Source organism: Plasmodium vinckei (assembly GCF_900681995.1).
Source record: "Plasmodium vinckei vinckei genome assembly, chromosome: PVVCY_03".
Classification (NCBI taxonomy): domain Eukaryota; phylum Apicomplexa; class Aconoidasida; order Haemosporida; family Plasmodiidae; genus Plasmodium; species Plasmodium vinckei.
In genome coordinates, this window is record NC_051295.1 from 27,881 (window position 1) to 50,577 (window position 22,697).

At 22.2% G+C, this 22,697-nt stretch overlaps 5 protein-coding genes and 1 pseudogene across 5 annotated transcripts, besides 1 other annotated feature; 1 reads left to right on the forward strand and 5 right to left on the reverse strand.

Moving 5' to 3' along the window:
- Positions 1–2,130: 2,130 nt before the first annotated feature.
- Positions 2,131–3,123, reverse strand: PVVCY_0300080 (fam-b protein; the record flags this gene model as incomplete). Its single annotated transcript, XM_008628216.2, has 2 exons — positions 2,131–2,919; positions 3,076–3,123. The coding sequence occupies 2 exons, from the start codon at positions 3,121–3,123 to the stop codon at positions 2,131–2,133; spliced, it is 837 nt and encodes a 278-aa protein (XP_008626438.2).
- A 1,610-nt stretch (positions 3,124–4,733) lies between these two features.
- Positions 4,734–6,104, reverse strand: PVVCY_0300090 (annotated as a pseudogene).
- Positions 4,734–6,104: a sequence feature (PIR protein CIR protein, pseudogene).
- A 530-nt stretch (positions 6,105–6,634) lies between these two features.
- Positions 6,635–7,583, reverse strand: PVVCY_0300100 (fam-b protein; the record flags this gene model as incomplete). Its single annotated transcript, XM_037634659.1, has 2 exons — positions 6,635–7,345; positions 7,515–7,583. The coding sequence occupies 2 exons, from the start codon at positions 7,581–7,583 to the stop codon at positions 6,635–6,637; spliced, it is 780 nt and encodes a 259-aa protein (XP_037490091.1).
- A 1,410-nt stretch (positions 7,584–8,993) lies between these two features.
- PVVCY_0300110 (CIR protein PIR protein) lies at positions 8,994–11,417 on the reverse strand (the record flags this gene model as incomplete). Its single annotated transcript, XM_008628221.1, has 3 exons — positions 8,994–9,269; positions 9,353–11,266; positions 11,403–11,417. 3 exons carry the CDS (start codon positions 11,415–11,417, stop codon positions 8,994–8,996), a joined length of 2,205 nt encoding a protein of 734 aa, XP_008626443.1.
- Positions 11,418–15,535: 4,118 nt separating this feature from the next.
- On the forward strand, positions 15,536–17,169 carry PVVCY_0300120 (fam-a protein; the record flags this gene model as incomplete). The annotated part of the gene is made up of 6 exons (XM_008628222.1): positions 15,536–15,651; positions 15,812–16,067; positions 16,152–16,221; positions 16,378–16,487; positions 16,583–16,813; positions 17,023–17,169. The coding sequence occupies 6 exons, from the start codon at positions 15,536–15,538 to the stop codon at positions 17,167–17,169; spliced, it is 930 nt and encodes a 309-aa protein (XP_008626444.1).
- Positions 17,170–19,120: 1,951 nt separating this feature from the next.
- On the reverse strand, positions 19,121–20,618 carry PVVCY_0300130 (PIR protein CIR protein; the record flags this gene model as incomplete). Its single annotated transcript, XM_037634665.1, has 3 exons — positions 19,121–19,228; positions 19,316–20,422; positions 20,598–20,618. 3 exons carry the CDS (start codon positions 20,616–20,618, stop codon positions 19,121–19,123), a joined length of 1,236 nt encoding a protein of 411 aa, XP_037490092.1.
- Positions 20,619–22,697: the final 2,079 nt, after the last annotated feature.

Consider the following 22,697-nt stretch of genomic DNA (forward strand, 5'->3'; position numbering starts at 1 on the left):
AATATTGAAATATTGTTTAATTGTAAAAACTTCATATAATTAAATATTAATTTTACCTAAAGGGCGCATAATAACAAATTTTCTTTAATTAATAATATTTATGTTAGGTTATTATATACATACAAACTCTCAAATATATAATTTAAATAAATTGTTATTGCGAAATAATATATATTCTAAAATACTTTATTTAAAAACTATGAAACATGGAAATATTATGCATTGGTTTAAAGTATTCCTCTTGAGGGCATTAATCATCTCATTGTAGCATACAATGATATATCAGCAAGAATAATAATAGTAATAATAATGAATTAGTATGCTACTAAACGCGAAAAATATATTATGCTTATTTGATACACTATATGGGTATAGATTCATTATATATATTCTTAAAGGCGTGATATGACTAAAACTGTATGCATGTAAGATTAAATTATTTATTACAATTTTTAGATAAGTATACTTTATTATGACATTGTGATGTTAAAGTTGTCGATAAATATAATATTAACAATTCCATAGTGCCCATTATAAACTAACTGATATGATATTATAAAATGTTCAATACGTAACATATTTTAGGTTATATGTATCAATATTAACCTAAAATCGTAACTCATGTTGTATTGTTTTTAAACTTTATAATTATCAACCATAATTTATTTTAATATTATAAAAGTGGTAATTTAAGAGAAAATGGAATGATAATAATAAGTTTATTTCTTTTTATATTTTAAATAAGATTTAACAATTATTTATATATTAAATAGTTAATATTCGTGAAATAGAACAATATATATAGTTTTAAAACCTCTATATATCATGGTTTTTTAAAAATTTAATTATATTGAATATGTTCTATTCTGTCTTTTATAAGTTTTTAAATTTATATAAGGATAGATAATTTATGTCAGTATAAATTATAACATTAATATAAATGCAAAGTATTGAAATGAAAAAAAGTGAATATTATACATATTTACAATTTATAAATTCATTATTCATATATCTATAGTGTATTTTTTATGCATTACTAAAAATGCCAGAAGAATAAAATATACCTTATATGCATGTTGTATTGTCGAATCTCGATCGATATTTTAAGAATATATATTTTGTGATTGCCCATTATATATTGTAATATGTTTAATTAATCTTAAAAGCACATATTAACCTGAAGGTGTACTATATTGTAGGCAATTATTCAAAAGATGTTTTATTTAATTTATGGCTACGTATATAGTTTTATTATTATAGTTCGTTTGAAGAATGTTATAATTTAAATTAAAATAACGACACAAATAAGATGTTTTACTAAATAAAATGTTTCATCAAATAAAGAAACATACAGTGTTATTCATGATTCAATATAACCACAGATAAACAAGTCTTATATAATAAATAATAAGGGTTCTTATATATAGTTAACCAAAAATTAACAATAAAATATAAAATGTGAAGTTATAATATTCCCACATTTAATATATATGAACTAATTATGTGGCAGTATTATAAATTATGGAAAGCATGTTATGTGACCCCTTTCATACTAATGGCTATTCCCCTTTTTTGGATGCATATTTGAACTTCATCTCAATGTTAAACATACAGGGATAATAAATATATTTGATCAACATTTATAGACCAATAAATATGATCAAATTATAATAAATTAATAAACATATAATCCTAATTCAAAACACAGATTCCATAAAACAAAATAATAACCCATAGTATAGAACCTTGACCCCAAATACGAGCCCCCCAAAACGAAACTTCAAACCTGAACATAAATCTTCAATATAGCTTATAATTTTATTAATAAATGTGTTTAAATTAAGTTTATTTAAAACAATTATAAATATTAACTAAAAATGAGTAAATTCAAAATTCATCAATATATATAATATATATGCATAGAAATAAGAATAAATGGGTTTTTGACAAACTCAAACAAAGGATAACATGATTATATATTAAATTAAAAATATATAATAATGAAAAAAACATTTAAATCAAATTTAATTATTCTATAGAACATAAAAAGTGTAACTTTTATGCCATCAAATATTAAATATAATATTTTTAATCACTTAAACAAATATAATAAAACATAATAAAGAATGGTTATCTTCTATATGGTTTTCTTAATTCAGAGCTATATTTATGGATTTTCTTCGCGTATTTAATCAAGTAATGCAGAGACACTATATACCGTACTCCAAATATACAAAATCCTGTTGTGTATATCGCAATAGTAGTAGCTATAAATGACCAAAGTATCAAAAGTAATTTTTTTGTTAATGATTTTAACTTTCGTTTAATTAAGTATTTATCAGGACGTGAACGTGGGTAACTTTTAGATTTTTCGTCTTCCAAATTATAATCTTCCAAATAATAATCTTCCAAATTATAATCTTCCAAAATATAATCTTTCATATTATAATCTTCAAAACTATCATCGTCGCTCAGCAAAACATTTTCATAATTTTTCAATTGTTTAAAATGGTCATTTTTTGATACAGAAATATTTTTATCTTTTTTGATTATTTTTTTATTTTGTATCAGTTGTGTTGCTAATTCGTTATTTCTTTTATTATCAAGATCTTTTTTTACTTCTTCGAATTCTATTTGTAGTTCATAAATTAATTTTTTCGTTTTTTTATCTGCATTATTTAAATTGGGTAATGTATTATTTTCTTTATGATTTTTTATTTGTGAATCTATAGAATTTTGAATATTTGTTATTTCTCCGTCGCCATCATTATAATTATTAAGTTTATCTGCAAGACTCAAAGCTGATTCATAAAATTTATTTAAATCGCATTGATTATCTGCATCTGCTAATGTCCTATTATTTCTAAAATTTATTATATTTCTTTCAAAGTATATGCCTTCGTTTATAAAGTGTAATTCCTGCAAAGAAATGAAATGTTCATTAACATATATATGACTAATTTTAATTGGTTCTTTAACTTAACATGAGTTTGGTTGCCAATATATAATACAATAATATGAGGTTAATGTAAAAAAATAGATACGGAAACAATAATAAAATAGTATGTAACTTACCTTTTTGACATATTCAAAAAAACATATAATAATTGGAAAAAAAATCATATTTTGAAATACGGGTTCTCATTCTAAGCTTTATTCATTAAACAAATAAAGTAATATATGTAATTTCAAATATTCATGATAATTTCATATTTATTTGTTTTTTGTTCAAAATATATGAATGAATAAATATATCCATGAAAAACTATTGTATTTTTTCATTTATTAATTTTTTTCGTTTTCTATAGAATTAATTAATGTAACTGTTGTAATAAGCTTCGTCATATTCATTAAAAGCATTTATGGATATAAATATTATATTATTTGTTTTTTCAAATAAATATTAATTTTTCTCTAAAAATACAACATTTTTAATATTTTAATTGTAAAAAAAATATATGTATATAATAATTTTTCTATAAAAAATATTTTTTTGAAATTTGTTATACAAATTGTTTTTTAATATAATTTATAATATATTGGTATATTTATTGATACGGTTGTAAGTTGTATATTTATAAACTTATATTTTTCTATTATTGTTTACATACGAACAAATTAATAAGCATCAATTAAATAATAAAATATTAGATACATATATTTTTTTTTATATGAATAAATACAAACATATAATGAAAACATAAAAAAATCGTCGTTGTTATTTATATTTAAATGGTTTTTAATTTATTATATTTTATTTACCGTTTTTTTGCAAATTTTTTTTTTCACCGACTGGTATGTAATAATTTATTTTATTTATAAATATATCTCAGAATATACAACATCATGTTTATTATTTCTATTAAAATGGTACAAAACATTCATGCTTTCAAATTTAATCCAAACAAAATAAAATTCCATATCAAATCACAAAAAATAATACATATATAACCAATTTAATGAAAAGGATACAAATTCATTTTATTCCAAATCGAAAAAAGAAATATATTTAATGGCATTATTTTTTTTTTCATCATATTCTTTAACAAATGTTAATACGCCTTTTTTATTTAAACAATAAAATATTTTAACTTTTATAAATAATAATTGAAAACGGAATATTATAACCCTGTTATAATAGAGAATTCCATTATATAGAAAATTTATTTTATGTTTTATTATAAAATATGAAATGGAGCCTTAACCCGGCTCCCTTTTATAAAAATTAATTATATTAATAGACAAATTTACTATTTACTATTTTTTAAATTTATACATTTTTTAAATTCGACTTCAAATATAAGTTAATTAAATTTATAATTTTAAAGAATTGTGCTTTCTTTTATAAACAAAAAAATCAACAAAAAAAATAAATTAATAAATGGTACAGGATCTGCCTGCATAAGTTTGTATATATTTAATAATGATTTTTTTTTTCTTCGAACGGGGTTTATAACAGAAGTTTCCATTTTTTTCATGTCAACTGATTTTATAATTATTTTCATCGGTCTTTTCCCCCAATTGAATTTATAACCTTTTTCATGTTTTTTTTTCTCTTTATTTCCTTTCTCCATACAGATGACAAATACTAACATAAAAATATATGAAATTTATAATCTTTTACAATAATGAAAATTTTTTAATAGTGCAGTATTTAATAATTATATTATTATTTACCTTATACACAATTAATAAAATAATGGGTATTAAAATAAGTGTAACCGAAACTCCAGTTAAACTACACTGCTCAGATGTGCAACACAATATGTGGCACTCATCAAATTTATTTTAGGTTTACAATCCCCTGATCCATTCCATGTAGTTGGAATTATATTCCAGGGGGTTCTCGAAATGGAGTCAGAATTTGGCGATTTTAACAATTGAACATTTATTTGGACAGTTGTTTTTTGAGTAGATGCATCGGTTTGCGGAGGGAGCGATGTGGTCGACTGTGGTTGTAAAGATGATTGTGACTGTGATTATAGCTGGGTTTGTTGTGTGGGATTTGCAGGTCCTTTTGGTAGTATAGGTGGTGATGTTACAGTTGTTGGTTTTGAAGGTAGATGTGGTGAAAATGGTGATGCCACTGGTTTAGGGTTTAGAGGTTCTTGAACTTTTGGTGCAGGCTTGGTTTTTTTTTTCTCAGCATTTGAATTTATTTTTTCGCATTCTTCACAATTAAATCCAACTGTAATCGTTTTTTTTGATCGCTTTAGAGAAGGAAGATCTTTAAATTAGAAGTCACTGCACTTTTAATATGACAACGATTTCGGTTAATATTAATAATATATTTTTTTTAATTTTTATATTGTGTCTTTAAAGTATTTAATAAATTAAAGTATGAATCACATTCGTTAATATCATTATAAAGACTTATATACTTATTATAAAAATTGGTAGAATCGTTTTTAATCCCTTGCGTATTGGGATTATCTTTTGAATATTTCATAGTGATGTAAGATGTTTGTTGAAATAACTGATAATATCTACTTATATAATAAATATTGGCAACCTTCAAATGTCTTTTTTTAGTTATTAAATTGTTATGATTATTAAATACATCCGATTTCATTAAATAATTATTATAAAAATCACTTAAAGTTGATGAGCCATAACTTTATGTCTGAAATAATCTATAACCTAGCCATAACATAGCGTATTCAACATATTGGTTATTAGCGTTTTCACTTTTTTGTGTACGTTGAGGTATTTTGAGCAATTCAGTAAATAAATGTGACCATAGAGCGAGAATTCCTTCAAGATCGGTTTTACATTTTTTTTTAATGATCCATCATAAGGGCAACTTTGTATGTATGGTCCTTTTATGTTATTTATTTTATTTAAGATAAGTTTTCCTTCCTCAAAGAGGATATCAGCTTTTATAAATATTTTAGACTAAGAAAAATTTAGTAAAATTTAATAAAAATATGTATTAATGAAAACTTTATTAAAATAAAGTTTAATATAATATATAGTAAATATAATGTATGGAATCGAAAGAGAATATTTCTATTTAAAAATCATTTATTTACCACTTCCATAGACATTGTAATGAAATTACGTTTTAAAATTGCATATTTAGACATCATCTCTAGATTAAACATACAGGGATGGTAATATATTTGGTCAACATTTATAGACAAATAAATATGATCAAATTATAAACAAATTAATAAAAATATCGTCTTAACCCAAAGCATCGATTCATAGAACAAAAATATAGCCCATAGTACAGACCCCCCGATCTAAAATATTGGTTCCTTAAAACGTAGCTCTAAACTTAAATTTGAATCACCAATATAGCTTATAATTTTATTAACAAATGCATTTATATTAAGTTTATTTAAATAATTATAAATATTAGCTAAAAATGAATAAATTCAAAATCAATTAATATATAATATATATGCACGGAAATAAGGATAAATAAGTTTTGGAAAACACTAAATAAAGATATATTCATTATATTTTAAATTAAAAAATATATACTACTAAAAAAACCAATTAAATAAAATTTCGTTATTCTATAAAATATAAAGTTGTAACCTATATTCCATAAAATATTAAATATATGATTTTTAATTATATAAACAAGTATAATAAAACATAATAACAAAGAGTGGTTATTATAACATTATGTATATTGTTTTTTTTTTATTTCTAATTTAATAAATTTGTACCATTTAATAAATATAGAAGCTATATACGGTACATGCATTATTGTAAACCCACTCCATCCTGCGCTAATATACAAAATACAAGATACTATATATGTCAAACTCGCCATGATGCATTTTCGTCCTGATTCTATTAACTTTTGATTCGTTTTTATTTTCTTATAATTATTACTTGATATAATTTCACAATATTTATCTTCAAAATTATCACCTTTAATCTCCAAGAAATTTTCTTCATTTTCCAATTGTTTAATGCCTTCATGTTCTGATACAGAATTATATTCATCTTGTTCTGTTATGTTTTTATCTTGTATCGGTTGTATTTCTAATTTGCCATTCCTTAAATTTTCAAGCTCTTTTTTTGCTTCTTCTAATTCATTTTGAAGTTCATATATTAACTTTTTCGCTTCTTCACTTATATTATTTAAATTTGGTAATGTATTATTTTCTTTATTCTTATTTACATGTGAATTTATCATATTTAGAAGGCATGCCATTTCTTTGTCATCATCATTGTAGGCATTATATACATTTACAAAATCCAAAGCTGATTCGTAAAAATGATTTAAATCGAATTGATTATCTGCATCTGCTAATGTCCTATTATTTCTAAAATTTATTACACTACTCTGAAGGTATATGCTTCTCTCGTTTGCATAGTATAATTCCTGAAAAGAAATGAAATATTTATTAATATATATATAATAATTTTAATTGTTTCCTCAGCATACGTATCTTACCAGTATATGAAACAATAATATAAGGTTATTGTAAAACAAACAGATACGAAGATTGTAATGAAATGTGATTAATAAAAGAAAATAATGTGTAACTTACATTTTGGGTATATTCAAAAGAGCAAATCATAATTGATAACAAAACATATTTTAAAATACTGGTTATCATTTTCAACTTGACTCATTAAATAAATAAAGTCATATATGTGTTTGAAATAATGATGATAACTTCATATTGATTAATTTATTGTTCAAAATTTTATGAATAAATGAATATGATATTTATTTCATTTATTATTTTTGTCATTTTCAATCGAACTAATTAATCTATAACCGTGTAGTAAGCTTCTTATATTCATTAAAAGTGCTTATGGATATAAATATTATATTATTTTTTTTAAATAAATATTAATTTCTCATAAGAGTACACCATTTTTATATTTTAATTAAAAGAAATGCGTAACATATAATCTAAATACACAAAAACGTATATCTTTGTTCTGAATATTTTTTTATTTGAATCATATTAAATACAAGAAATTATTTTTAATATTTAAAATATAAAAATTATTCCATTAATTTGTTGCACATATCTTTATATAAATATATAATAACTTCATCATCTGATATATAAGCATACAATTGCAAAAAAATTATATTTATGTTTTTTTCAAATAACACCCCATGCTTGTACAGAACGCATTATTTTAATTATAAGCAAATAAATTTATGTAACAAATTTAGCCCCAATTATATTTTTGCATATTTTGCATATTTTTGCATAAATAAGTCTTCAGTATAATTTAAAGGCTCATTTAACAACAGGGTTGATACTTTATATGCTTATGTGTTTTATTGTTTGTTTACAAGAAGTTATATATATCAATTATGGTAATAAAATATTAGCTGTATATATGTTGTAAATCAATATATATAAACATATCAAAAACAATTAACAAATCATCGTTATTGTTTTCATCGAAATGCAATTTTATTTCTTATATTTTTTTAAATATTAATATTATTTAATAATATTTCATATTTTATTTTTTCTTCGTTTTTTTTTAAATTTGTGGTCTCCACAGATAGGCATGTAGTATTTTTATTTATATAATATGCTTTTAATATATAATAATAAATGTATTATTTCTATTAAAATAATATAAAATATTAATACTTTCAAGTATATCTCGTATAAATCATAACGAATAATACATATGAAACCAGAAAGTCAAATAACATAATAACCTAACGCTTTATTTTATCGTATTCATTAAACATATTTTATTGTACTTTTAATATTTATATATATATATTATCTTTATTTTTATAAATAATATTTAAATGCAACATAAATAATAGCACATTATTTATTACAGTGCATTTCCTCATATAAAAAAAATATTTTGATTTTTTTATAAAAATAGGATAAATGATCCTTAATATACTCCCAATATTAAGCCATTGTTTATTTATACTAATAAATTAATTTACTTATTTTTCATTTTTAATACTTATATAGACTTTTTGATTCAAATTTATGGAGTTTCGACCCCAAAATAAAAGTTATTAATTGAATTTATAATTCCAAAGAATCGTCTTTTCTTTTATAAACAAAAAAAATCAACAAAAAAAATAAATTAATAAACGGCACAGGACCAGCCTGCATAAGTTTGTATATATTTAATGATGGAGATTTTTCCTTATAAACGGAATTTATAGATTTTTTAGTATTCTTTTTTTGATTAGATGATTTTATAATTATTTGTATTTGTTTTTTTCCTCCAATTGAATTTATAACCTTTTTCATGTTTGTTTTTTTTTTCAATTCCTTTCTCCGCCCAAATGACAAATACTAACATAAATTATGAAAAATAAATAGTGTTTTATGAGGAAATATTTTAAAAATAGTACACATCATAATTTTCTTTTATTTACCTTGTACAGAATAGTTAAAGTAATGGGTATTAGAATAACTATAATTGAAATTACAATTTTTTTGTATTTTTTTAATACATATCCATCATCTATTCCTGTTATTCCATTTCCTTTTATTCCACTACCCGAACCTACTGATCCACCTCCTTGATTGGTACCTGGAATTGGGGTATGGATGATTGGATTGCTTTGGAGATTCGTTTCATTTCCTATTCCCCCTCCTAAATCTTTTTGTTCATCCCCTACAGTTCCTTGTTTGTTTTCTTTAGGTTCTTTAATATTGTCTGTATCCTTTGATTCACTAACTGAGGGAGGTGATACACCTCCAGGAATATGTGAATCCGTTATTTGACGTGATTGGTGTGAATTATCATTTTGTAACACCTTTGAAGGCATTGCAGGCAGCCCAGATGGTGAGGATTTTCCTTGTTGGTCCTTTATTTGTGGTAGAATAGAACTATCCTTATCCCCTGTTTTCGTTTTTTTTGGATCTTCTGGTGCTCCTTGACTTGGTGATTTGATACTTGTCGAGGGGACATTCAGTGGGGGGGTTTTCATTTCTGTATCATTTTTTGGCACATCAATTGAATTTTCTTGTTTAGAGCCTGAATTTTCCTGTTGACCATCTTGTGGTCGCTCTGGTTTATCTGTTGTATCGCCCCCTTGCTCTTTTATTTGACCTGGTGAATTATGTTGGTCACTATCTGGACCTTTTGATGTATTCTCTTGCTTTGGTAATGGATCAGCTCCACCATTTGATACACCTTGAGAATCGTGTGATCCTTTTTGAGTCGTTGTGTCCGATACTGATGGCTGTGTTTCTAGCGATGGTGATGTTGGTTGTAGTTTTGGTTGTTTTAATTCTGTCGATGGTACTGATGATAACGCTGGTTGTGATGATTTTGAGGGTGATGATCCCTCTGTTTTAGGTTTTGTAGATTCTGGTTTTGCAGGTGGTACAGGTACTTGTACTTGTGGCTGTGGTACCTGTGGTGGTTCTGGTAGTACTTTCTGCAGCGATGGTGATGATGATGTCGGTGGTCGTTCACCTGATGCTGCTGATTTTGTAGCTGGCTCTTCTGGTTTTTGTGATTGACGTGGACGTGGTGATGATTCCGCTGGTTTAGCTTTTGGAACTTTTGACCCAGGTTTGAAGGGTTTGTTCACAGCCTTTGAATTTACGTTTTTGCATCCTCGGGAAATAAATCCAGATGTAGCTCCTTTATCTAATTTTATTCTAGGGCTAAGATCTTTAAGATTAGAATGTAGTTCTTTTACTTTGTGATTTGGAGCATTCTTAATAAGATTTTTTTTAAATTGGCCATATGCTACTTTTATACTATTTAATAAAATAAGATATGAATTGCATTCGTTAATATTATTATAAAGAATTTTATACTTCTTTTGAAAAACTTTAAAATCGTTTTGAATTTTTCTCATATCGAGTTTATTTGGTGAATATTTCAAAGTCATATAGCATACTTCTTTAAATAACTCATAATATCGCCACATATAATAAAGATTGACCTCCTTTAAATGCTCTGTTTTCTTTATTAAATCGGTATGTTTATTAAATATATCCGATTTCATTAAATGATTATTATAAAAATTCCTTAAGATTGTTGAATTATAAGTTTCTGTTTGAAATAATCTATAACCTAGCCACATCATAACGTACTCAACATATTGGTTATCATTATTTTCACGTTTCTGTGGCCCATTGGAAATTTTTTGTAATTCAATAAATAGATGTGAGCATAGAGCTATAATTACTTGAAGATTCTCTTTACATTTATGTGGTTCTGATGGATTATTATTATAGCAGTCCTGCATGTAATTCCCAATTTTATTTATTTTATTAAAATCAGGCTTGTCATCCATAAAACACTCATCAACATCGTGAAATATTTTACACTAGGAAAATTTGTATAAAATTTAACAAAAATATATATTAATGAAAATTTTACTAAAATAAAGTTTAATAATAATATATAGGAAATATAATGTATGTAATAAAGACAACATTTCTATTTAAAAATAATGCATTTACCACTTCCTTAGCCATTGCAATGAAATTATGTTTTAAATCTGAATATTAAATGGCATAATATCATTTTTATATAAAACTTATATACTATGCCAAAATAATTTATATAATTACGTATCCTTCTATATGAAGCTGTCAGTAGTTAAGCGAAATATTAGTATTATTCTCAATACTATAATGAAATAAAACTTGTATTAACTTTGTTCCAATTTAGATTAGTATTTTTATTTTGTGATTTGTTTGAATCATTTTATCATATGCGAAATATCGCTATTATTAATAATATTCGGAATAGCTTCATGGTATAATTTTGTGTAATCTTTCATGAGTTTAAATAAAACATATTTTCTAATCATTATACGCCTTTATATAGAGAATTATGAATTCTTTATATTTATAGTAAAGATGCCATCGATTTTATATTATTATAAATATATAAAGAATTAGAAATGTGTTATTATTGTAATTGTTAAAAATGTATTTGTACCGCATTATTTGAATGCCATTTATTAATATACGTTATTATTAAACGTGAAATATTACACCTTTCATATTATTTCTAATAAATATAAAACACAATTTGTATTCAAATTTAATATTTTCTTTTTCTAAACATATGACATATAATATCATTAATTAATATATATAAATTAATAATTCATTTTAGAATATGTAATAACTTTGCTTATGTATTAACATTATTTCTATATAAATATAATTAATGAATAGTTTTGAGTGCATATTTTATCTAATTTTTGAAATTAAAAAAGCATAATGTATAAATTAAGTTAATCGAGGTATTACAATTAAAATGAATATGAATATAAATTAGTTTTTAAGTAATAGTATATATATAATGTGTATCATTCGTTTCATTCTTATTATTTAATGTATAAATGATTAAAAAATATATTTTAAACTTAAAGAAAATAAATATAATCGTGTTTGTGCAATTTAATTTAAATATATTAGTTTTTAATTTTAAAATTCTATTAATACTTCGGCTAGAATAATGAATTATAATATGAGAAGCAATGCAACATATTTACCATTTTAGATGAACATTTTACTTATAACCTAAACATATATGATGTATTGTATATTTTATAATAAAACGCTATTTAGGTTTAGATGTAAAAATCTATACTTTTAGGATGATTATATAATTATTAATATAATTAATATTATAATACTTGGTAATGTTGATTCTAATACTACCACATTAAAGCTTATTTAAATAAATGTTATAATATTTTATATGATCTTGTGTGCATAAAATTTTAATCTTATCACCCGTTTAATAATATATATAATGAATTTATACTCATGTGATGTATCAAATAAACGTAATCTATTTTTTCGTATTTAATAATATATTAATCTAATATTATTATTGTTGTTAATAATGGTATATCATTGTATGTTACAATGAGATAATTAATGCACCCAAGAATAATTCTTTAAAGCAATTAGTAATTCTCTTGCTTCATTGTTTTAAAAATAAACATTTTAAAGCATATATATTATTTCGTAATAACAATGTGATTAAATTATGGATTTATAAATTGCGTATATATGTAATAACCTAATATAAATATTATTATTTACAAGTAAATTAAATATTACATATCTTTTCTATATATTTTACATTATTATATAATTCATATATTTCCAGAATTTAAAATATTTCCATCCTTGTCGATTGATACAATATTATATATATATTAGAATAATAACATTAATTTTATATACCAAATTATTTATAAATATATCAAAAATATAACATTAAAATTTATTAATACTTTTATATTTATTTTTTAACTATTTTAAAATATAATTTATTTATTCCTCAAAGCTATAAAATTAAAAAATTAATAGTGATTAATCTAGTATTATACCTTTATGGGAAATAAATTAAAGTATATAGAACAATTTCTATTATTTGGATTTAAAACATTACCATAAATGATACTATATATCGTCGTAAATTAAAAGGATAATATCCATGCATCATACTATAGTTTTTTATTGCTAAGCATATTTTTATTGTATTGTTAAAAATGTTAGATTCATAAAACATTTTTTATAGATATAGTTGTATTGTCGATTCTCAATCGATATTCTATGAATCTATATTTTATTATTACATATTATATATTGGTAATATGTTTAATTAATATTAAAAACATGCCTATTAACTTGAAAGCATATTATAATATAGACAATTGTTCCAAATGAGTCATTTTATAATTCATGCCTATCCTCATATATAATGTTGTTATTACAGTTTAGTTGATATAATACAATTTAAATTAGAGTAATTGTAGGATAAATTATAAGTTTTACTAAATAGAACCTTTAACCAAATAAAGAAATATGTTGTGCTATCCATAATTCAATATAGCTATGGGATAACAAGTCTTATATAGTAAATAATAAGGTGTTTTATATATTTTTAGTCAGCAATTATCAATAAAAAATATAATGTAAATTATAATATTGCCACATTTAATACATATGAACGAATTTGGTGAAAATATTATAACTTATAAGAAATATTTTATGTGACCCCTTTCGTATTAATGGCTATGCCCTTTTTTGGTTGCATATTTTGATTTTTGAGGTTCATCGCAGATTAAATATACGGAATTTTCATGTGTTTAATCAACATTTACAGACAAAAAATATGGTCAAATCATAAAAAATTAAATTACAATATACCCCGACCCCAAACTCAAAACGTAGATTGAGTGAACGAAATTGTAACTCATAGAGCATAATCTTGGCATATAATACATGAACACATCGACATTAAGAATATTAAAATAAAAAATAAATTTATTTTATGTATGCACATATATTTTTCTTGATTTTGCAACTTTATGTTTCATTATTTTATTATTTGTATTTTTTTAAATTTTATATATACTATGCTTTGCTATTCAAAAAAAATTTATAATTTGTATTAATTTATAAAAAAGTATGGGCATTAATATTAATACCAATAAATAATTTTTATAAAATTAACAGCTTTCTAAAAAAATATTATTCAATAAAATTCGGCTAAAATTGTTAAAAAAAAATACATAAAACCCAATTTACTACCATATATATTTTATGATGAATTGTATTACTATTATTGTGGTAGTAGATCCTGCAACCATGCATAAGCCTAACTATAATTCTCAGATTGAATTTAAATCTTTTAACATTTACAAATAAAAGACATTTTTTATTCTAAAAATAAAGCATCATATAAAACTGAAAATAAATAAATAAATGGAAAGAAATAACAAAGCTATTGTTTTTATATAATTATTATAATGTATTTCTGAAATAACTATTTATGCGTTAATATATTTATATATCATCATGATGATATTCAGGTTATATATTATCAAAATTGGATTAAAACAATATATATTTTATTTTATCTTTCAAGTTTTATACTTCAAGATATTGGCTTGTTATTATGTAACACATAACATTCGTTTTTTTTTTTATGTATGCATTTCATAAATTTTAATTATAATTTTAGCTTTACAGATTATAAAGATCAAAAGCTTATATATTCTCATAATTAATGTATAATTAAAACTAATTTTTTAAATATTACAATATTTAGAAATTAGGATCATAATATTTTTCTCCTCATTAGGTGCAAAAATTATATTATTTCTTCCCCTTTGCAATAAGCACAATTAAATAAAAACAGATCAATTAATAATTTATGACCAAAGCATGCAAATAAAATAATTATTTATTAAATTTATCTTTAAAAAAATTTTTTTATTTTATCATTTAAATATTTATCTAAATATGTATTTTTTAATGTTTATGCTTTATTTTTAAATAAATATTCATTTTTTGTAAATTTTTTGAAAGCCTTTTGCTTCGAGTTTATTTATACATACAACTTTTCTGGTTCTAATTGTTTAGTTTCTAATTGTTTAGTTTCTAATTGCTTAGTTTCTAATTGTTTAGTTTCTAATTGTTTAGTTTCTAATTTTTGGTTTCCATTTTTTTAGTTCCCAATTGTTTAGTTTACTATTTTTTTTGTTCCCAATTGTTTAGTTTACTATTTTTTTTGTTCCCAATTGTTTAGTTTACTATTTTTTTTGTTTATCAAACCCAAAATGAATAAAGTGTGTATGAAAACCATTTTTGCTATTTTAATCTTATTCCCATATGTAAGGAATCAAGTTCTTGAAACCGATTCTGTTCCAAGGGAAGTTTTTTTAACTGAGGGCCTGTAAGAAAATAAGCAACGCATAATATAACTATACACACTACATGTGCCATTATGAGAGTATTATGTGCATATTTGTGCAAATATATAATGCATGTTACTTGAGAAGTAAAAAAGCCATCTTATAAATACATTTATTATTTTCTTTACAATTTTAAAATAGTAAAAATCCTGTTATTTATGATCCGAATGAAGTATATGAAAAAAATAAGCATCTGCTTTCCGCAAATTCTGAAGAAAAAGAACACGCGGAAGAAATTATGAAATCTGCTAAAAGAATGTTCCTTCGATATGCTACAAACGATTACACTTTCAAATTATATGAGAGATACGGTGACAATACAAATTTATATTTTAAAAAATGTAAAGGTGATAAATACGTTGGAAAAATTCATACTAAAATTCACTATCCCAATAAGGTATGAATTAACGAGAATAACTTTTTAAGTTATAAAATTAAGTTAAAATAATTATATATATACATTTTTTTTTCTTGTCTTTAGTATAATGAGATAGTAAAAATTTTGTGGGACCCCAATGGCGAAAAAGAATACAATCGTGACTTTGTTAACGGTATATAAAAAATAATTAATTAATCAATTGAATATGGTTTCATCACTATGTATATTTCTTGTCTTATTGCAAATGCTATATATTATTTTTATTTGCCATATTGTTAATTCCCATAATATTTTAATTTACATGGTGCAAAATTATAACTTTTTTTAGGAAAAGTTGTCCGTGCATACGATCCAAATTTATTAATGATACAACAACGTTATAGAAATGGTTTTATGAGGCGTCATAACTATTTTTATGCTTTCTCCGCAAAACATGAAGTAAGGAAATTTTTGTTTTCTTTTATCCCTCTATAAGTCATATTTTCATATTATTGGACTATAATTTATAAAATATATTTTTGCTTATTTGGTAGACATCTAATAACACAACTATAATTGTCAAGGCTTCAGGAAATATAAATGATCACAACAAAAATAGAAAATACAGTGAAAACCTTCTCCTAAGAACTGCAAATTTGTTCAAATTTGACGTTGATCCTGATTCGGACATTGCAGCGGGAAGATTAAACAACATGGTTGTTGACTTATCCGGATATATCATTACAAAAAAAAAAGACCATGTTGAAATTATTCATGTTGACTCTGTAAGCAATATAAACATTTTTATAACATAATAATTTTATTTCATCATTTATTTTATTCTGATTTTTTTATTTCGTTACACTTATTTTATCATTTATAAAAATATACAATATTTCTGTAAATGTACATATTTATAATATATGCTGCTCGTTCCCAATAAATTGAAATAATTTCTTTTATATATTTATTATTTTTTACATTTTTTTCATAGTTTCATGATAATCATCCCGAAAACCCTCAATGGTATAAATTAGTAAAGAGATCAGAAAGATTGGGATCTGTTATTGAATTAAGGGAATACATTGATGATAAATACACATATTCTCCCAAATTGGGTGATTATTCATATGTATTTTAATGCATATATTAATCTAACCAATTTCTTTTCATGGATTATTTCTATTTTAAGTTACCACCATAAAATATAATTTTTTATTTTTAACAATGTTTTTTTCTATATAAATTTTTTATTTCTTTTAATATAAGGATACATCTATATGTATATAATTCCATTAGCAAATCAAATATGAGTTATAATTCATCAATATTTTTCTGTATGATTGCCCTCTATTTAATGTTTATCGCAAAATTGTAATAAACATTTGCATTCTGCACAAATTTTATTTTCATAATTTTAATTATTCCCATATAACTCATATTTATCTTAAAATTAGTTATTTTAAAACATAAATATCGTAAGTATATCAATCATCATCCTCAAATTAACATATTATGGCTTATTTCCTCTTTAATATTTTTCTTGGTGTCTGAAATGCCCTTCGTATCGTTAGTATACATATTGCATAATAATTTAAATAAATCATAAAATTTAAATATATTTTTAATATCAATACTCAGTAAATTATTTTTACATTTATATCTTCCTTGATAGTATTATGCTTTCGCCTTTATTTATAACCTTATATACTCCATATTATTTTCTATATGCTTATAATAAAAATCAATTAAATTCGTGACTCCGTGTGACTTTAAAATTAATACATAAATTAACCACATAATAATACATACAATCCTATACTTATAAGTATTCTCATAAAATACAATACCATATTTACCGGAAAACGCATTAAATAAGCGTAAACAGCTAGCGTTGGTTGTAACGGTATTAGCATCGAATTTTTCACACTATGAAGCAGTTTTAAACTAATTTAACAAAATATCATCAACACTAATTTTATTGGTAATATATAGATAATAAATTATCAAATAATCCAATAAAATTAAATATGTTAAAAAAAATTAGTATACCAAACGTACAACCATTATAATCGAATTTCATTTTTAATTTGTAGATTAATCTGAGTCATGCTACTTTTATATAAAATATATATATTGACAAAACATATCCTGTAAATAAGTCTCCCATATCACATTGATCGTATTAAACATATTATTTTTAATAACAATTTAAAATTAATATCGAATAAAAAATAATATTATTACTAAAGAAATGCTACATTTTTGTATATGATAATTAGCTAATTCACCTTAAATAGAGGGCTGCATAATACAATTTTGATCAAATGTATATATGCTCCATTTTCTCTCCAAATACATAAATTTGTATTGTCTTTAATGAATATAAATAAGTTCATAATTCATTTTATGCCTTCAATAATATTATTTTGATTTCTATATAATCCAATTTATATTATACAAAAACATATTGCATTAAAACTTTTATTATTACATTATTATATATATACTATTTCAGTGAATAGAAACGGACCACTATCGTACCATTTTAAAAGCTAAAAAAATATCTTTTTATATAATTTTTATTGAGTTAGTGTAGAACAAAAATCATGTAACACTTGGCAAGGGTTGAGGAATATTTTTTCCAAAAAAAAATTGTAAATTTTGTTAAAAATATATTTTTGAAATATAGAACAAAAATTATATATAGAAAATACATTAACACTTCGAACGGCATACATTTATATAGAGTATTAAGATATATAATTTTGCATTAAAATATTACGTAAATATATCTTTTAATAAATCTAATGAGTTTATTACTTATAATAATATACGAATTTATTATTGTTTAATATTTATATTGATTTTTAAATTCAGAGACATCTACCTATTAATTAAATTTATCGTTATAAGGAATTTTTTTTTTTTTTTTATAAACAAAACCCATCACCAAAAAAGATTCCATAATAAATAATGTAGGTTCTGAAGGCATATATTTAATAATATATTTTTTTGAAGCTGGATTATAACCAATATCTTCGGTCTTTTTCATCAACTAATTCATAATTACATATGTCAATCCTTTCTCATCAATCATTTTTATATTTGTTTTTCATTTTTTCTCCATTAATTGATTTTATAACATTTTCATCTTTTTTTTTTTTCTTCGGATTTTCTGGACAACCAAGTGATAAATACTAACACAAAAATCGGGAAAAAATATAATATATTGTAGTGAGGAAATATTTTAAAAATTGTGTATTTACTAATTTCATATTATTTACCTTATATATAATTGATACAACGACGGATATTGAAATGGCTGCTACTGCAATATTGCTTATGGTATGTTCGCTATAAATATCTGCACAGCATATTAATGGCACTTCATTTCGTTTTAATCCGATTTCATGATAAGGCAATTCACACATACTATATTCTTTGGCACTATTTGTATCGTTTAATTCACACAATGATATTTCTGATAGATTTCCTGATTCATTCTCACAGTTTTTTTGTGAATTAAATGATTCAAGACATGTTTTATAGCATCCTTTTGTTCCTATATCAATTTTATGATCTGATGCATTTAAATATTTTAATACATATTTTGAATCACCTAATATAATTACCATATTTTCTTCTCCATTATATGAATTAATATTTTGATATATTGAATCTTGGCATCCAAATTCTTCATAAGTTTTTTTAAAATATGAATTATTTTCACTATTATTTTCAATTCTTTTTAATTTTGTATGGAAATTACAATTTCTTTTTTCATTTATACTATCATTAATAGAAGAAATTATAAATTTGATGCGATCGTTTTTTAAATTTTCCAATAAATAAAGATGAAAATTAGATTTATTAACAATGTTATAAATTATCCTATACATATTAATACAATTTGCAGAACTATACGCAATACCTTGGTTTGAATAACCATTTTCTGTATATTCATTAATTGTATTGCATAGTTTATCAAATAACATATAAAATTGTTTAATGTATTTATTATTATAATCTAAGAGAATCAAATAATTCGATTTCAATGAAAACGCATCTAAAAGTTTATGATAAATTGGATTTAGAGGAATGTCACCGTCATTTTTTATCATATATGTATTATGTTTCAAATGCATCACAATGTGCTCATAATAATTCTTATAATTTTCGTAAATTAATCCCCCCCTATAAATAACTAATAATTTTTGAATTAACCATATACCTAATGTTATAATTTCTTCAGAATAAGCATTACGTTTGTCTTTGCTTTTTGTCTGATCATAATGTCCATATAATATGTGTAATTTATTCGTAAGATTAAATTTATTAAAATCAGGACCTATATTTGAAAAATCCTTATTACCATTACAAAATGGTTCGCACTAAGAAAATATTTTAAAAATTAATAAAAGTATGTATTAATGGATATACTATTAAAATAAAATTTAATTATAATTTATAGCCAATTTAAGCCAATAAACAAATAAAGGATAAATTGATATTAAAAAATATGGATCTATCGCATCTTTAGATATTAAAATATAATATAATTTTTACTTGTAGATTATGTGGCACCATATTATTTTTACATATAATATACCAAAATATAGGTTATAGTTACTTGGGCTCTCGATATAATTAATATATAATTGGAAATGCCCTTGCTGATTTAAAATTAATATCAACATGATATAACAATACAATGCTGTAGCGTATAGTTTACTCTTTGTGAACATCTAGCCAACTATTTAAAAATTTTTACTTGCTTAAAACATTTTTTCCATATATATAAAATTAAATTAATTCATAATGTCACTACTTTTAATAATATCATATTTAATACCATTATAGATTATTGTATACTACTTAACAGGTTTAAATATAAAATATATCCTTATATTTACAGATCTACACATAGTAACAAATATCTGTTCTTTATTTTTTTCTTTAAAATATGCTTCCAAAACGATAATAATATAAATATATAATGAACAATAAATATATTATTACTAAAATTATTAACAAAATATTTATATCTCATTGTTTTATATAATAAATTTATATGTATCATTATTCCACATAATATATTTTATATTTTTAATATGTTTTCTATAAAATCTAAAACACATTTTTTTTAGTTATAATACTTGAAAAATAAATTAACCTAATTTATCTTTATAAACAGATAATATATATTATATATATTTATTTTAGTAAACATAGATAAACTAATAAAATATTATAGAACAATAATATAATTATTTAGATGCAAATATAGTTCAATGTGTTAAATTTATTTTATTATATAAATTAAGATGCACACTTTTTTTAAAATCATATAATAAAAAATTTAGTGCTAAATTATAAAGTAAAAATAAATATAATCATTTCAATTTAATTACCTTTTATATTTATTATTTGATCATTATTTATAATCTCTTTTATCTCATAACATTTCTTTCATATTTTAATGTTTACTTTTCTTTCCTATTTATCAAATGTAATTTACAATATTCATATATACTATATTTAATATTCTTTTTTTTATAAGCGTTCTAATAAAATTTATAAATAAACATTTCATGATACTCTTTAATTATATACACATCTATATATAATATTATGATTTTCTATTGTATATTCTAAAGTAGCAATATATTACATCGTAAAGATATAGTAATCTATACTATACGATTCCATCCTCATATTTTCAATATGAATCTAAAAATATATTATATATGCTTATAATCAAATATTATTTGTTCTTTGATATACAATAGCATAATTTTAATGAAAAAATATACACATTAAAATATTTATTACTTTTTTTACACATATTGCTCAACCTTATTACAAGTTTATAGAATATATAATGAACTTACATTCATAGAGCGGAATAAAATAAATTTGATATACATTTTTTATATTTAATAACATATTTATTTATTATTTCATTGTATATTACAGAGATATAATTAATGCATTCAGTGAAAGTTGCTTATATAATATAAAATTTAAATACATATAATTATTTTTCGTATAAATACATAATTTTTAATGTAAATTTATGAATCTATATGTATGATAACATATAGAGGTATTACTAATCCACCTACAAATGTATTGTTCTATATCTATGTCATGATATTTAAGCAATAATTCGGTGCAGTGTTTATATAAATAATTATTCAATGTTTAATTGTTAACATAATAAATTAAGTATTTATATGGATGTATATCTAATTTTTTTTAATTATTGACGAATATGATCGGAGCCCAAAATATATATATTGGATGGTATATAATTATAGTGCATTAATTTTCAATATAAAAAATAGAAGAAATAATAATTGAATTTAAATATAGAAAATGATTATATAAGGGAATATGCTCATTTAGAATAGAAGTATATATATTTCGATTCAGATATGACGTTATATTTCATTATTAATATTATGAAATAAAATTTATATTGACATCTACCTCAAAATAAACCAAGTTAAAAAATATTATATGAAGAATGAATACTAAGACTTTATAGTATGTAAATAAAGCTTATTCCTATTCATATTAATTAAAAATCCAACAAAATAATGTTATTTATAATGAAGAGTTAAACAAATTCGTCTACTATATATAATGTCTTATTATTATTAA